Consider the following 16765-nt stretch of genomic DNA (forward strand, 5'->3'; position numbering starts at 1 on the left):
TGCTGCTATCTGTAGCAGCCTTATGCAGAGGGCTACCCTCCGCTGGGTACAACAGATGCTCACTTCTCAGGAACTCCCGCCTGAAGAGGTGGAGCAGGCGAACCGCATGGAATCAGCGGTTGTCTATATGGCGGATGCTCTATACGACCTTCTTCACATCTCGGCACGTACGATGTCTTCATCAGTTTCCGCGCAGCGGCTACTGTGGCTCTGAAATTGGTCGGCAGATGCCTAATGTAAGACTCAGTTAGCTTCTTTTCCTTTCAAGGGAAAATTGTTTGTTTGGCGACGATCTGGAACAACTTGTTATGGCCTTAGGAGATAACAAGGTTTACAAGCTTCCGGAGGATAAGCCCCGTTCGTATCGGCAGTTCGGCTCCACTCGGGGGCAACGTCGTTTTCGGTCTAGCAGGAAGGTCACAGGCATGGCCTCAGTCCTTTCGTGGCAGAATACCTTCCTGCAGTGGCTCTTCCCAGAGCTTCACCGCCAACAAAACTCCCCAATGAAGCCACGCCGGCTCATTCCTCTGTCCCACAGATAGGGGGACGGCTGTCGTGGTTTCACGAGGAATGGGCCAAAATCACGTCGGACCAATGGGTACTAGATATTATAAATCACGGTTACGCTTTGGATTTTGCTCGGCCTCTTCGGGATTTGTTTCTTGTGTCTCCCGGCGGGGCGCCAGCAAAATGTCAGGTGATTCTTCAAACTCTGATGCGGTTAAAGGACCTAGGAGCGATTGTTCCAGTTCCACCACGGGAATGTCAAACCAGTCGATACTCCATTTACTTCGTGGTTCCCAAAAAGGAAGGCGCGTTCAGACCTATTTTGGATTTAAAGGAGGTCAACAAGGTTTTACGAGTCCCTCTGTTTCGTATGGAGATGTTACGGTCCGTCATAGCAACCGTCCACAGGGGCGAATATTTGGCTTCTTTAGATCTGACGGAAGTTTACCTTCATATAGGAATTTGGGAGCACCAGAGATTCCTGAGGTTCATGGTGCTGGGAGAACACTACCAGTTTTGTGCTCTTCCCTTTGGACTCGACAGCTCCCTGGGTATTCACCAAGGTGATGGTAGTGGTCGTGGCCAGTCTCTGGCGAGAGGGGATCCTAGTGCACCCATATCTGGACGACTGGCTCATTCGGGCGAAATCAGAAGAACCTTGCAAGGAGGCGGTTCAGTCGGTCATACAGTCGTCTACACTAGTTAGGCTGGGTAGTCAATTATGTCAAGAGCCAGCTGGACCCATCTCAAATCTTGGAGTTTCTGGGCGCTCGTTTCGATACGTCGGCGGGCAAAGTCTACCTGCCTCAATTGAGAATAGAGAAGCTTATGACTCAGGTTCGCCATCTATTGGCTCTCCCAGTTCCCACGGCATGGGATTATTTACAGGTACTTTGTTCTATTGCTTCTACCCTGGAGATGGTTCCTTGGACTTTTGCTCTTCTGAGACCTTACAAAGGGCCTTGTTTTCCCGCTGGGACCTCAAGTCAGAGGAGTTCCACCTACCCTTACTGGAGACCGCTCGAGCCAGCCTGGATTGGTGGCTAGTGCGGAACCACCTACTTCGGGGGGTGGACCTCGAGAATCCGCAGTGGTTAATCGTGACGACTGATGCCAGCCTCTCCGGATGGGGGGCGGTCTGTCAATTGCACACAGCACAGAGGCTGTGGACACCTCTGCAGGCCAAGTGGTCCAATCAATCGGTTGGAAACCCGAGCAGTCCGCCTAGCGCTGTGTCATTTTCTTCCACTGGTTCGGCAGCGGGCGGTACGGATCCTTTCCGACAATGCAACCACCATGGCTTACATAAATAGACAAGGAGGAACAAGGAGTTGGCCAGTAGCCTCTGAGACAGACCAGCTAATGTCCTGGGCGGAACGCCATCTGGGCCGCATAGCGGCATCTCACATAGCCGGAGTAGACATCGTCCAGGTGGATTTTCTCAGTCTCCAACGGCTAGATCCCGGAGAGTGGAAATTTTCCGAAGAGGCGATGCACCTGGTGGTGCAACGCTGGGGGACGCCTCGCATGGACCTGATGATGACCCATCTAAACGCGAAAGCAGCTCGATTTTTCAGTCACAGAAGGGAACACGGATCGGAAGGGGTGGACGCCCTGGTCCTCCCTTGGCCTCCTGGCATTCTCCTCTACGTGTTTCCTCCATGGCCACTAGTGGGAAAGGTGTTAAGATGCATAGAATCCCACCAGGGTCCGGTCATACTTGTGGCTCCGGAATGGCCGAGAAGACCCTGGTTTGCGGACCTGATCAACCTTGCGATCGAGGGCCCTCTACGCCTGGGTCACCTGCCGAATCTACTGCGGCAAGGTCCAGTATTTTTCGATCAGGCAGCTCGCTTTTGTCTTGCAGCTTGGCTTATGAACGGCGGCAATTAAGAAAGGCAGGCTACTTGGAGGCAGTGATTTCCACTTTACTTAGAGCTCATAAACCTTCTACTTCTCTCTCCTACATTCGGGTTTGGAAAGTGTTTGATTATTGGTGTAGCGGCAAGAGGGTTTCCCAGAGGAAGACCTCCGCCGTTCATATACTTGCTTTTCTACAGGAGGGTTTAAAGAAAGGTTTGGCATACGTTCGCTCCGGGTCCAAGTATCAGCATTAGGATGCTTGAGAGGTAGGGTTGATTGTTCTACTATAGCGAGCCATCTGAATGTAATCTGTTTTTTGAAGGGGGCCAAACAGCTGAGCCCGCCACTGCACGCGGTTTGTCCCTCATGGAGTTTGAATTTGGTTCTCCGTGGTCTTTGCGGTTCTCTCTTTGAGCCTTTCAAGCGGGCCACCTTGAAGGATCCGACACTCAAAATGGTGTTTCTCGTGGCTATCTGTTCGGCCAGACGAATCTCCGAACTTCAGGCATTGTCATGCAGAGAGCCATTCTTACGGATTTCTGACTCAGGGGTTTCGCTTCAGACGGTGCCCTCCTTTTTGCCTAAAGCTTTTCACATCAGACGGTGGAGTTGCCGGCCTTTCCAGGACTGGATAAAACTTTGCCTCAGTACCGCGATCTGCGGCGGTTGGATGTTCGTCGTAATCTCTTGCAGTACTTGGAGGTAACAAATCCATTCCGTATTTCTGACCATTTGTTTGTCTTATGGAGTGGTCCAAAGAAGGGGGTCTAAGGCTTCTAAGACTACCATTGCACACTGGTTGAAGGAGGCTATTGCCTTGGCTTACATATATGTCACAGAAAACAGGTACCAATCTGTCTTAAAGCGCATTCTATCAGGTCGCAAGCGGCTTCCTGGGCTGAAAGCCAATGCGTGTCTCCTCAAGAGATTTGCATGGCAGCTACATGGAAATCCTTGCACACGTTTGCTAGGCATTACCATTTGGACGTCAGGGAACCACACGTGGATACCTTTGGTGACAGTGTACTTCGCGCGGGACTCTCTGGGTCCCACCCCTCTTAGGGCAGCTTGGGTACATCCCAGCAGTCTGGACTGATCCTGGTACGTACAGGGAAAAGAAAATTGGTTCTTGCCTGCTAATTTTCGTTCTTGTAGTACCAAGGATCAGTCCAGGCGCCCGCCCATGAGTATGCGAGAGTCTGCTCAGCTAATTGTATTTCCATTTTGCAGAGTTTTTCCACAGTATGAGGTGCTGACTCTTCACCATGATTGTTTCTGGCATGGGTTTGTTTTTTCCCTTTTCGGGTTTCTCTTTTTTGTCAAAGTTATAGTTTGGATTGATCTAGTCAATGGTTATTGAAATTTACATCATTCTGCTTGGATATTCATTATACTGGGGGATTGCAGGTGGCACACCGGGATATATATAGTGGGTGTCTCTTTGGTTTGTTTCTCTGACTCCATCTGCTGGAAGGGAGGCATAACTCAGCAGTCTGGACTGATCCTTGGTACTACAGGAACGAAAATTAGCAGGTAAGAACCAATTGTCCTGTCCCGCCGGGCATCGATGGCCTCCCAGGAAACGATGCCAGCTAGGTTGATAACTCACCGATGAGCACATTGAACCGTTCCAGCAGTAGTTCCAGAATGGAGAGCGTGGGCTTCGGCACCGTTGGTGCCACAGGCACAACACCCTGTAGCACTCATTCCACTGTCCGCTGGATTCTCCACTCCAGCTCCTCCTCAAAAGATGCCAATACCAACACTGACTGGGAAGCAGGAGAGGTGGCCAGATCTTCCTCGGATCCCCGAGGTGGATCGGCAACTGGCACCAGGACCGGTGGAGACTGTCGTGGACCCCCTGCATAGGGCTGGCACTCCTCCTTGCAGTCTCACTTTGGGGGCATCACGCCATGAGCTGGTGCCTCCCTGAGCCTGGCACCATGCATCGAATTTGCCAAAACTTCGACTTCCCTTGGTGCTCAGCCTGGACTTGACACACCCTCGACCTGGAAGAGACAGACAAGGCCAGTCCCAGACACCCCTGTCCGTCGGCAACATCGACAGAACCGATGGCCCTGCCGATCTTGATGGCGCAGTGTCCATCAGTGCAGATGCCACCAATGCAGATGTCGATGGCTCAGAATTTCTCGACCCAAAGATTTTTTCCATCTTGTTGCGTTGAACACTATGTCCCTTGGGGGCCATATGGGTGCACAAGCTGCAACTCCGGATGTCATGCAATGCCCCCAGGCACAGGACACATACCTCGTGAGGGTCCGTAATGGACATTATCCTCAGGCACTGTGGGCATCGACAAAAACCAGACAAGGCCATGATGAACGAAAAAAGGGGATAAATGAGAGCGATGACGGCGGGCAGTCAAAGCCAGTGGGCACTGAGACACCGCTGCCACAGGGGAAACGAAGCAAAAATAAACTTACCAAAAATGCCAAAAAGCTTGACTAAGGAACCTGCAGGGAGGTACCAAGAGGGACTTGGATTGATGGAAAAATGAAAAAACCCAAAATTAGCCAGTGAAAAAGTTTTCAGAGGTAGCTTCCAAAGGAAAAGCCACGAGCTCACAAAACTGCGAGGCGAAAGCTCCGCGGAAAAAAAGACCGAAGAGGGACCCCACATGGCTGCATGGTATAGAGCATGCTCAGTGTGCCTAGTCAAAGTTCCAGAAACTTTGACATAAGTTTTCCATGCTGGCCTTTATCCAATGATGTCACCCATGTGTGTGGACTATCATCCAGCTTGCCCTAGGAGAATGCCTCTTTTTTATTGCAGCTAAAAGTATACATGCTGTAAAAGTACACAAGTACTTTTAGGAGGCTGAAAATCCACGCAGATGAATTCAGCCATTCTGCCCAAGTAAGGTCATATTTTACTCAAGTAGATCACAACAGTAAAAAAAAAAAAAAAAAGTTATTTTATAAGCACAGCTTCAGTTTTCACACTGGCATTTAAAGAAGCTCTTCAACCCAGCAGACTCAAAATGCATTAATTGGGAGGGCAATTGGCCATCTGAAAACTGTCCAGCCTTTCCCTGGGTAAAATTACACACTGGGATCAACAATGAACACTTTTATCCATGGGACAAGTAGGAGGGCTCAGAGGTGGGGTTAGGTCGTGGGAGGCAACAGTGCATGCAGTTTTATGGTTTTCAAAACCATGCATGTTTTGCAGGTAAAACGTATGCGTAGAAAAAGCAGATTAAAATCTCTGCTGGTACTTTTCTCTAGGCAATTTTCAAAGGGAAAGTACCTGTGTACTTTTTCTTTGCACCACTCACAGACACTTAAAACACTATCTGAGGATGTTGCCCTCAAATAATGTGTTATATACTATCAGAGGGAGAAAGCAGCTCTTAAATTAAGAAGGAAGGATTTTCTCCAAGATTTAGGGCTTGGGACATCTGACATTTTTTTCTCTTGGTTTTGTGGTTCCTCTTTTCTCCTTCTAGCTCAGTCGGAATCAGGGCTGAGAGTCTGACACCATAAGTCTTCATCTGCAGCCACCCAAGGATTTTCCCACTTTAAATAAACCCTCCCATTGCCATTGTGGCAACAGTCCTGAGGCTAGGAGTCATGTACCAGGACTTCTTCTGGAATCCTGTATAATGGCTCTAAATCCAGCCACAAGATGTCACATTCAACAATGACCATGATTCCCTCCCCCTAGGGTATTGAACATCACCTCCACAACATCCCTAGCCCTGAGGATCTTCAGCAGGTACAGCACTTGCCACACAGACATTTTTCTTCTGAAGGAACTCAAGACCCCTGTGAAACCAGTCTGGGTCATGCGTGCTTTTCTCCCAGCACACTCATGCTTTATCCTACATCTAAAGAAGAAAATCAACTTTTTTCTTCTTCTAAGGATATATGATGTTCTGTTTCAGCACTGTACATCTTTGGATAGCATTTTAGCTTGGTTGAGTTTTTATAAGGACCTTCATTTTCAGTTTTTAATTTACTTTGCCTGGGGATTTCCATGTTAGAACAAAAAGAAGTCAGTGGAAAACTGAATTTCCACTGATTTTGTTCCTGTGTGTTATTAAAGTTATTTTTTCATGGATGTTACTTTTTTGAGTTGATTAGGTTGAACTACCTTTTTTTTTATTTTTTAAATTGAAGATTGGATATTTGAGGACATAACATAAATGAAAATCAAAACATCTATAAAGTAGATTTTACTACCTTGGATAAGCTTCCCAGTGAATTCCATGCATCCCATTTGGCCTTGTTGACAAAGTCCAGCATACCAGGCTTGGGAACGTTGCAAGGACCCTGTGAAGCCTGCAAGGGGAGAGAGGTTTATACAGCATTACAAGAACCAATGTGTTATAGGTAGGATCAGCTCCCACTGCAAATACATAAAAGACAAATACCATAGTACCAGGAAGTCACTATACTTAATACTAATTATTAATACTAAACTATTATATTACACATGGGGAATCCCTAGCTACAGACTTCCCTGAACAAAAAAGGGGAAAATAATTACTAAAAAAAAGTGCAAACAGGCAAAAATTATGTTTTGATGGTAACAGGCCATTTTATTTAACATATAGGGCAGTCTACACCCAAAAATAATAGGTCATAGGAGGGATGAAGTTGGATTCCACACTACAAAGACTCTGCAGGACAGACTGGCCAAACCAGTCGAATGTATTGGAGAAATTATTTACCTGATAATTTCGTTTTCCTTAGTGTAGATAGATGGACTCAGGACCAGTGGGTTTATGCTCCCCTGCCAGCAGATGGAGATGGAGCAAGCTGACATCACAGTATATATAACCCTGCAGTGACCCCAGCCTGCCAGTATTCTCTTCAAAAACAATTGTGGACAGACTAGCAAAAAAAACTTGATTAAAAACAAAACAACCAGAACTGTACTCAACCAACCATGAACACTGAACTCACATAAGATTCTAGGTACCTCAACCTAGGGACTGGATGAACACTTATCAGTAATCCCTTGGTACCCAGATCCCCACAGGACAACTATTGACATACTCATGCGGCAGCCAAGGGCAGGAAGTGAATCCATCTGTCTACACTAAGGAAAACGAAATTATCAGGAAAGTAATTTCTCCATTTCCTATCATGTAGACAGATGGACTCAGGACCAGTGGGATGTACCAAAGCCACTCCCCAACAGGGTGGGAGGCTGCTCGCGGTCCAGTCAACACCGCACGTGCAAAGGCTGCATCCATCCGGGCCTGCACATCCAGATGATAAAACCTGGAAAAAGTGTGTAAGGAGGACCACATTGCAGCTTAGCAGATATTGATGGGAGACAAGAAACTAATCTCCACCCATGACACTGCCTGAGCCCTAGTGGAATGAACCCTAACCTGAGTAGGCAACGGCTTTCTAGCATTCACATGCATGACCGTGACCACCTCCTTAATCCAACGAGCAATGGTAGCCCATGAAGCTGTAGCACCCTGCTTACAAACAGGTGATCCATCTTTCGAAAAGGCTCAGAGACCTCCAGATACTGCATGACAAGGCGCTTAACATCCAAGCAGTGCAAAAGGCGAAAATCCTCTGCATCCCTGACCTTATGCAGGGATGGCAAGGAGATGGACTGATTCAAATGAAAGTCCGAGACTACCTTGGGCAAGAAGGATGGATCAGTACACAGCTGTAACGCCCCTGGAGTCACCCAAAGGAACGGAGCCTGTCAAGACAAGGCTTGCAGCTCAGAAATATGATGTGCAGAACATATAGCCACCAGGAACACAGCCTTCAAAGTCAATAACCATAAGGAAAGGCCTCACAGTGTCAGAACACAGGGCCCGCCAAAAAAAGTCTAGCATCAAATTAAGACTCCATAAAGGAACCGGTAACCTCAAGAGAGGCCTAAGTTGCTCCACTCCCTTCAAAAAACAGGCCACATCAGGATGAGTCGATAAGGAAACACCATTCACCAGGCCTCTGAAATAGGCAAGAGCTGCAACCTGCACCTTCAAGGAATTATGGGCCAAGCCTTTATTCAATTCATCCTGCAAAAAATCCAGATTGAGAAGGATCTTAATAGATACAGGAGGAACACCCTGCTCCCCACACCAGGCTTCAAAAAACTCTCCAAACCCACACATAAGCCAAGGAAGTGGAAAACTTGCGAGCGCAATCACTGCAGAGGAATAACCATGCTTTAACAGGTGAGTCTTTTCAAGGGCTAAACCGAAGGACAGAATAGAGTCAGATCCTCATGAAGAACTGGTCCCTGCTGAAGCAGATCCATATACAGTGGAAGATGAAGGGGGGCTCCACCAAGAGTTGATGCAAATCTGCATATAAAGGATGCCTCGGCCAGTCCAGCACCACCAAAAGTACTAGCCCCCTGTGGCCTTCGATCTTGCAAATTATCCTGCCCAGCAAGGGCCACGGAGGAAAGGCAAAGCAATCTGTCTTCTGGCCAGTCCTATATTACAGCATCTATTCCCATGGACCACGGATCTCTCCTGCAACTGAAGAAGTGAGGAACCTCCGCATTTCAACAAGTCACCAGTAGGTCTAGGGATAGAAGGGCCCAGCGATTAAAATCAGCTGAAATGACTCAACTGACACCACCCACTCTGCTGGGTCCAGACTCTCCCTGCTGAGAAAGTCTGCACTTATATCTTTTCCTGCAATGTGAGAGGCCGAGATCATCTGCAGATGTCCTTCCGCCCATTCCATCAACTGGTCTATTTCCTGCAGCACATGCTGGCTCTTGGTTCCTCCCTGGCAATTGATTTAGGCCATTGTCGTCGCAATGTCTGACATCACGTGAACTGCTTGATTCTGCAGCCTGTGGCTGAACAGCAAGCATGCCAGCCATACCAGGTGTTTGATGTTCCAGCGGGACTCTTCGGCATTCCAGCTCCCCTGGGCCACTAACTCCAGACAGTGAGCCCTCCAACCGAGGAGACTCGCATCTGCCGTGAGTACCAACTAGGCTAGAGAGGATAAAGGAACTCCCTTTCTCAGATGATCCTTCTGCAACCACCACTGTAGGCGGGAGCAGATTTTCATCAGCAAGTGGAGCCAAAACGCATAATCTGAAGATAGCGGGTTCCAACGCGATAGTAGAGAGTGCTGAACAGAAGACATATGCGCCTTTGCCCACAGCACCACTTCCAGAGTAGCTGCCACCAAGCTGACTACCTGTAGGTAGGACCACACTGTCGGGCATATGGTGTTCAACTGATGCAGTTGAGACATCAATCTCTGGATCCGAACTTCAAGTAGAAAAAATCTGTCCTGTGTCAAACTGGGCCCCCAGATACTCCAATGACTGGGATGATTGAAGATTGCTCTGTCAGGTTCACCACCCAACCAAGCTCCTGCAATAAGGAGATCACCTTGTGTGTCTCCAGGCAGCTCTCTTCCTGAGACTTGGCTTGAATCAACCAGTCATCCAAATAAGGGTGCATCAGGATTCCTTCTTTTTGTAAGGCCACTGCTACCACCGCCATAATCTTGAAAAATGTTCTGGGAGCGGTGGCTAGACCAAAAGGCAGAGCCCGAAACTGATAATGTGCACCAACACCGCAAAGCATAGAAAACATTGGTGTTCCAATTGGATGGGAATATGAAGGTAAGCCTCTGATAGATTCAAGATGGTCAGATGGTCAGAAATTCCCCCAACTGTACCGCCATTATTACAGAGTGTAATGTTTCCATTCGAAAATGAGTTACCTTCAAGTGACGGTTGATCCTTGAGATCCAAGATGGGACGAAAGGAGCCCTCCTTCTTGGGCACAATAAAATAAATGGAATATTGCCCCATACTTTGAGACGTGGGAACCAAAACCACAGCCCACAGTCTGAGTAGCCTTTTAAGCGTGAACTCCACTGCCTGCTTCTTCTGCAGGGAGAGGCAAGGGGACCCCATGAACACGTCCCAAGGAATACTGCAAAAGTCCAATGCATTCCCTTGCGTATCACCTCCAGGACCTACTGGTCCGACGTGATCTCCAACTTGTTCCCAAACAAGAGCAAGCCTTTAAAGGGCATCTTGGTAAGATTGACTTTGGAAGCTGTGTCAGCTGACCAATTTCACAACCAGAGTTGACGCCTGGCCACTATCACTAAAGTCACTCCTCTGGCCGAGGTCCGGACCAAATCACAGCCTGTGTCTGCTAAAAGCAGGCTCCATAACTGCTCTGGAACTCCCTCCAGACTCATTAACCTCCTGAGAGATATGAAGACACTACAGTGCAACAGGAGGCAATCTGTAAATTCATTGCCACCAAAGCTTGCTTAAGAACAGCCTCAATCCTTCTATCATGTACATCCTTCAAGGCTCTTCCCTATACAGGGATAGTCGTCCGCTTAGACATGGCACATACCAGAGCATCCACTTTGGGAAATGCAAACACGCTCTTACTGCCGGATCCACGGGGTATAGGCCTTCCAATGTCCGACCCCCTTTAAAATTTGCCTCTGGGGCATCCTATTCCAGATCAACCAACAAGAGGCTTTATGTAAGGAAACCAAAATGAGATTCTTCCTCGGCTCTGACATAGCATCTGAACCAGAACACCCAACTGTTTCAAGCTCTGGGAAATCAGGCTATCAAGTTCATCTCAATGAAAACCTTCAACATGGTTCGACAGTTCCAGCCCTGGAGGAATTTCCCTATCTTCCAGGGTATCAAGATCAACCTCATCAGTGCCATCCGAATTCCTGTCAGGAACACCCACAGGGAGCCAAGGCGAGCCCCAGCACTTAAGCATAGGACTGGAAGAGGGAGGAGCCACCAGCTGAGGGTCTGACCAGACAGAAATGGGGGAAGTGGAGGACTGTGCCTGAAGAAAGGCTTGTAAGCCTTGAAAAAAATTCCACCCAAGAAAAAGCAGCTGGGTCCAGACCAAGCCCAGAAGGAAATGGAGCAGGTCCCACAGAACTGCCCTTGCCAGCAGAGGAGCCAGTCAAAGGATTACCAAGATCTGGCATCTCTCCAGTCAAGGCCATGACCAACCCATCATCAGCATGGGAAGACTAGGCTTAGCAAAATATGAGGAAGACAACTCTCCCTGAGCATCTGGAGCCGTGCTGACACAGGTTAGAAGCCAGGTCAAGCTGAGAAGCCCTAATATGACAGGCAACACAAATAGGAAGAAGCTTAGGCTTCTTGCTTACCGGTGTCATGGCTGCGGTAAACCTGAAATCAGAAAGGCTTGCGCTCAAAAAAGAAATGCACCCAAAAAATAAGTGCCTAGAGGAAAGTGTGGCAAGGCGTATGCACAACCTATGCGCCAAGTTAAGCACATAAAAGATTTTGTGCATATAAAAAGTACATCCAAAAACTGAGCGCACAATGGGTGTGCAGAGCAGACACACTGTGCACACCGCCAGCCTATAAAGGGCAGCAGAACATGCACAAAAGTGTGTGAAAATGGCCACCTCAGCCTATAACACAGCGTGCAAGAAAAAATCCTAAGTGCAGGGCTTAGCCCACCCAGGGCCACTCAACCCTCCAGGCTGCCCAGTTCCCAAACCCCAACAGGAGCAGGAACGAACACTGGCATGGCGCACCGAGAACGGATGGAGGAAGTCCTGAAACCTCTCTCTCTGTCTCTGATTCAGGTAAAACGTTTTTTTTTTTCTTTTTAAACTTTACCTGAGCTTAGCACTTACTGGCTGAGTACAGAGATGGTGTCCGGCTGCGGGGGGAGGGGGCATCTGCTATCACCGCCGCGCTATGCCTCCTGTACCTTCTGCCTTTCAGCTGAACTAGCAGATAAGTCCATGCCAGGAAACCCAGCTACCGGACCAAGGCACACCTCTGAGAGACTGTGGAAATCACCTCAGGAATTCTCATCAGGGGGAGGGACCTTTAGGTATCACTGCAGGAGAGTGGGGCCTTTCTTATCCTGAGTTTAGAATTTCAAATTTCTCCTTTCAAAAAGCTCAAAGCAATCCTCATAAAGAGATGCATATCCACCATCTGCTGGAGATGGAGAATACTGGCAGACTGGGGTCACTGCAGGGTTATATATACAGTGAAGTCAGCTTGATCCGTCTCCATCTGCTGGCAGGGGAGCATAAACCCACTGGTCCTCAGTCCACCTATCTACATGTAGAAAGAAGTGAATTCCACATCACTGCCTTGCATATCTCCATAGAAGCAGACCTTAGGATGGCTACCAGTACTGACATGGCTCTGACACAAAGTCTTGACATGGCCCTCCAGATTCATGTCTGGCTAGGCAGAACAAGCTTGCTTAGCAACAGCAATTTCAACTATGCTGAGGTAAGACACAAAAAGCTAGATCGATTTTTCAAGCGGTTCAGTTTGCTCCAGACAGAAGGCCAAGGCTCTCTTGCAACCCAAACTGTGCAACATCTGATTACCTTTGAGGACATGTGGCCTGGGAAAAAATGTTGAGAGGATGACAGATTGGACTTCTATTTTAACCAACACCACTTGCGGCATGAATTTAGGATGCATGTGCAGAACCACCTTATTGTTGAAAAAGTTAGTATAAGGCAGTCACTAGGATCTAGAGCATGCTGAAATGACCACTACTTGGTAATTACAGGAGCTCAGCTCAAAAGGAGCTTTCATCAGCAGGATCAGTACTACAATGAGATCCCATGACACAGTGGGAGGCTTCAATTGAAGAAAGCCCTGCATGAAAGGAAACTAAAGGCTGTATAGAATTAGATTATTTTAAAATTAATTTAAACGATGTATATGCAGCCTAAATCTACAGCTCAAGGCAGCGCACCAAAATAAAACATTTATAAAATACATGATGGTGATAAACACCAACTATGAACCCTGAGCTGGTTCTCAAACTAGATTCAGAGAGGCGTAGAATGTATTCAAGCAGTTTTTCTGTGGAACAGGAGAAATGATCTAGGGCCTTTCCCTAACACATTTTTAACCATGGGATTTCCTCATGGAATCCTTCCTGTTAAGCAGAAAAATACAACACACCATCCTCAGACAGATTAAGAGGTTATAGGGCTACCCTCACAACATCCAAGCTGTGAGAACCAGAGACCACATGCTGGAGAGTCATAGCAGATCCTGATCCTAACTGATGAGCATTGGGGAATACCCCAACCTGACCAAATTCCTGATAGTTATCTCCCTTAACATTGGAAATGAAATCTATCTCAAACAATAGGGAGCTAAGAGGATCATAGTTTCCCTGCTCTCTTCTGAGTATCAGAAAGGTCTTTGCTACCAGAGAATAGGAGAATATGTATACCGAAGGCTTTGTCCCCAATCTGAGGCTGCTTTGTCATGTGCCCCTTCCTGTAGTAGAAGTTCAGGACCTGTCTGTTCATAGGAGATGAAAATAGAAATCCCAAAGGTGTACCCCACTCATGGATTATCTTGTCTGCTACTACTCTGTCTAGAGACCATTTATGGGATTCCAGGACACAACTCAAGTCTGCCAGACATTTTCCTTGTCTATCAGTTACATGGCACTGAGAACTATCCTGTGAGAAATGGCCCAGTGCCACACTGGACCATCTCTCAGCCTCATTCACTAAACTGTGAAAGGCCATTTACTGTGTGAAAATGCTGGTTTTTACATGGTAAATGGCCTAAAACTGGGATAACATGAGATTTTCATTATCTTGTGTTATTCCAGGCCAGATATTTAAATGAGCTCATTACTATCCTAAACTATGTTAACATGTGTCCTGAGGCACTCACGGCCTAGCCTTAAAGAGGCTGCTTGGCCCCCAAAACAGCCCCTCCCCTCTGCAAACTGAAAAACCCCCAAAGGTCTGCTTACACTTCCTGTCCCCCCCCACTCCACCTCCTACAGGCGGCCCTTAGTTGAGAGAAGGTAAAAAAAAAAAAAAAATGTAATGGAAAGTGGAAGCACTGACCACCACAGAAAAACCCCTAGAGACCAAGAGCAGGGACCCCCTTCACCCGAATCCCCCCTTTGTGGAAAACACAAGTCTTGAAGGTCCAGTAAACAGCCCAACACCTCCACCGCCTCGGACCCCCCCCCCTCACTTACAGAAAAAAGCCTCCCTGGTAATCTAATGGCTCCAGACCCCCACACCCCACCCTAGCCCACCCCCAGACTTTCCTTTATTGAAGAGGTCATTGGTGGTTCAGTGGGAGCCTGAAGAGCCCCCCCTAGACTCTGGGTGACGATCATTTTCCCCAGGGAAGAATCCAATAAGTTAGTGAATGACTCCATCTATCTGTTGATATAGAAAACCGCTACATTATTGTCCATTTGGATGAGGACTATTTTGTTGGTCAACTGATCCTTGAAATCCTTTACAGCTCTAGAAAGGATATCTGGTGAAACGTTTCCTGAATAGACCAGCTGCCCTAGTTGCAGAGACTCTCTATATGAGCTCCCTTGCCTGTGTTGCATGCGTCTGGTTAGGACAATTTACTCCAGAGGAATTTGGAAAAGAATTCCCTCGGCCAGGTCGGAACAAATCAGCCACTAAGTCAGAATACCTCAGAGGCTGAGTGATATGGATGTTATCCCAGAGATCTTGCCTGGCTTGATTTCACGTCAATCTTAGGGTCCTTAGGATCTTTGCATGAGAAGAAGTGCCATAGACGTAACATGCACTGTTAGGCCTCATAGGTACAACAACCTCAACATGTGTCTGATTTTGCTTACTCATTTTTATCCTCTTTGCAGTGGATATCAACATAGTAATCTTTTCTTGAGGGAGAAAAGCTTTCATTGGAGAAATGTCTAGAAGACCTCCTATAAATTCCAATTGAGATGACAGGCTCAGATGAGATTTAGAGTAACTAACAATGGGGCAGATGCAATACAGTGTGCTCAGCCAAGCTCACAACTTGACAAGCAGTTGGATGCACTAGAACAGTGGTTCTCAACCCTGTCCTGGGGACCCCCCCAGCCAGTCGGGTTTTCAGGATATCCACACTGAATATGCATGAGAGAAAATGTGCATGTTATGAAGGCAGTGCATGCAATTTTTCTCTCATGCATATTCATTGTGGATATCCTAAAAACCCGACTGGCTGGGGGGGGGGGGGGGTCCCCAGGACAGGTTTGAGAACCACTGCACTAGAATAACTCGCAATGCAATAATGGGATTAGCGTGTCCACAACACACGTCCAAACCTGTGCATAGCTAATAGCGCTCATCACATGTAAATGTCATTTTGATAAGGCTTTAGCTAGTGTTCTCGATGTAAAAAAAAACAAAAACCACAAAACACCCAACATGCATGTTTTAACTCTCAAAAATTAACGGCAGCTCCGGAGCTGGCATTTAAGTCTTGAAGCACCCCAAGCCACCAACAGAAAAGCAGAAAATACTGCTTTTCTGTGGCTCCTCCAACTTAATATCGTCATGATACTAAGTAGGAGGAACCACAGAAAGCAGCAACATGAAAAAAAAAAAAAATCTTGAAGGCAGTCAGCATCCGTTTTCCTAACCTGTGGCTGAGCACACAGCTACTTTTCCTGGGTGCCCGATGCCAAGGTCACACTAGGTTTCCCCTAGCGTGACCTTTTTAACGTGGCTGTTCATTTGCATATCGCATCGCATGCCCAGGAGAGGTGGATAAGTGCACATTAGGAAAATATGCACCCAGTTTGGATGCCCTTCTTTAGAACATCCATATTGCATTGACTCAATGAACCTTAGCAATTCCAACACCTAGATGGTTTTGCTCATTGATTTTGCACCTGCTCCTTGAGCTGGGGACTTGGCTAGCCAATTGTCCAGATGGAGAAAATGGATTTGTGAAGATGTGCAACCACCATTGCAAGGCATTTTGTAAAATGTGCATGGTGCTGCTGCAAGGCAACATACAATATTGGTGGTAGTAATTCCTTATTATAAATACTTCCTATGGAGCTGAAAGTATTTCTAGGTGGGTGTACGCATACTTCAGATCTAGAGAGCATAGTCAGTCCTCCTTTTCTAGAAAGGGAATCAGGGTGTAAGGTGAACCATTTTGATCTTTTTCCCTATTGGGTATTTGTTCAATGCCCTCAAATCGACAATGGGAGTCTCCCGATATGCTTGTGAATGAGGAAAGATTTGGAGTAAAATTCATAACCTCTTTCCCTTGGTAGGATGGGTTCGACTGCACTGACCTCTAAGAGAAAGGAGAGCTCCTTTTGAAACAGTTTCTAATGCTGAGAAGCTGCCATGCACTTTTCGGTGGGCAATTTGGAGAATATCCAGTAGTGTAATCTGTATCCTCTTCTGATGATGCTGAGATCCCAAGTGTCTTAGGTTACTCTAAGATAACGGTATACATAAAACCTCAGTCTTCCCCCGAAAGCAAGATTCTCTGGGCACGGATACTGTGCTTGTCCCAATCTAATCAAAGCCACATGCCAGGGATTTTGCTTTTGGGCTCTTTGTTCTCTGGGACAAAAGTGAGATCTCCGCTACTAGCAGGG

The 16765-nt window shown here is 47.2% G+C and overlaps 1 protein-coding gene across 4 annotated transcripts in view; it reads right to left on the reverse strand.

Moving 5' to 3' along the window:
- ECI2 (enoyl-CoA delta isomerase 2) overlaps positions 1-16765 on the reverse strand; it is a 133220-nt gene that overhangs the window by 61449 nt on the left and 55006 nt on the right. For all 4 annotated transcript variants that reach the window (XM_029590576.1, XM_029590577.1, XM_029590575.1 and 1 more), the window contains one exon: positions 6576-6674. In XM_029590576.1, coding sequence (XP_029446436.1) covers positions 6576-6674 — 99 coding nt within the window. The remainder of the gene's footprint in view (positions 1-6575; positions 6675-16765) is intronic.

This window comes from Rhinatrema bivittatum, chromosome 2 (genome assembly GCF_901001135.1).
Source record: "Rhinatrema bivittatum chromosome 2, aRhiBiv1.1, whole genome shotgun sequence".
In the NCBI taxonomy this organism is placed as follows: domain Eukaryota; kingdom Metazoa; phylum Chordata; class Amphibia; order Gymnophiona; family Rhinatrematidae; genus Rhinatrema; species Rhinatrema bivittatum.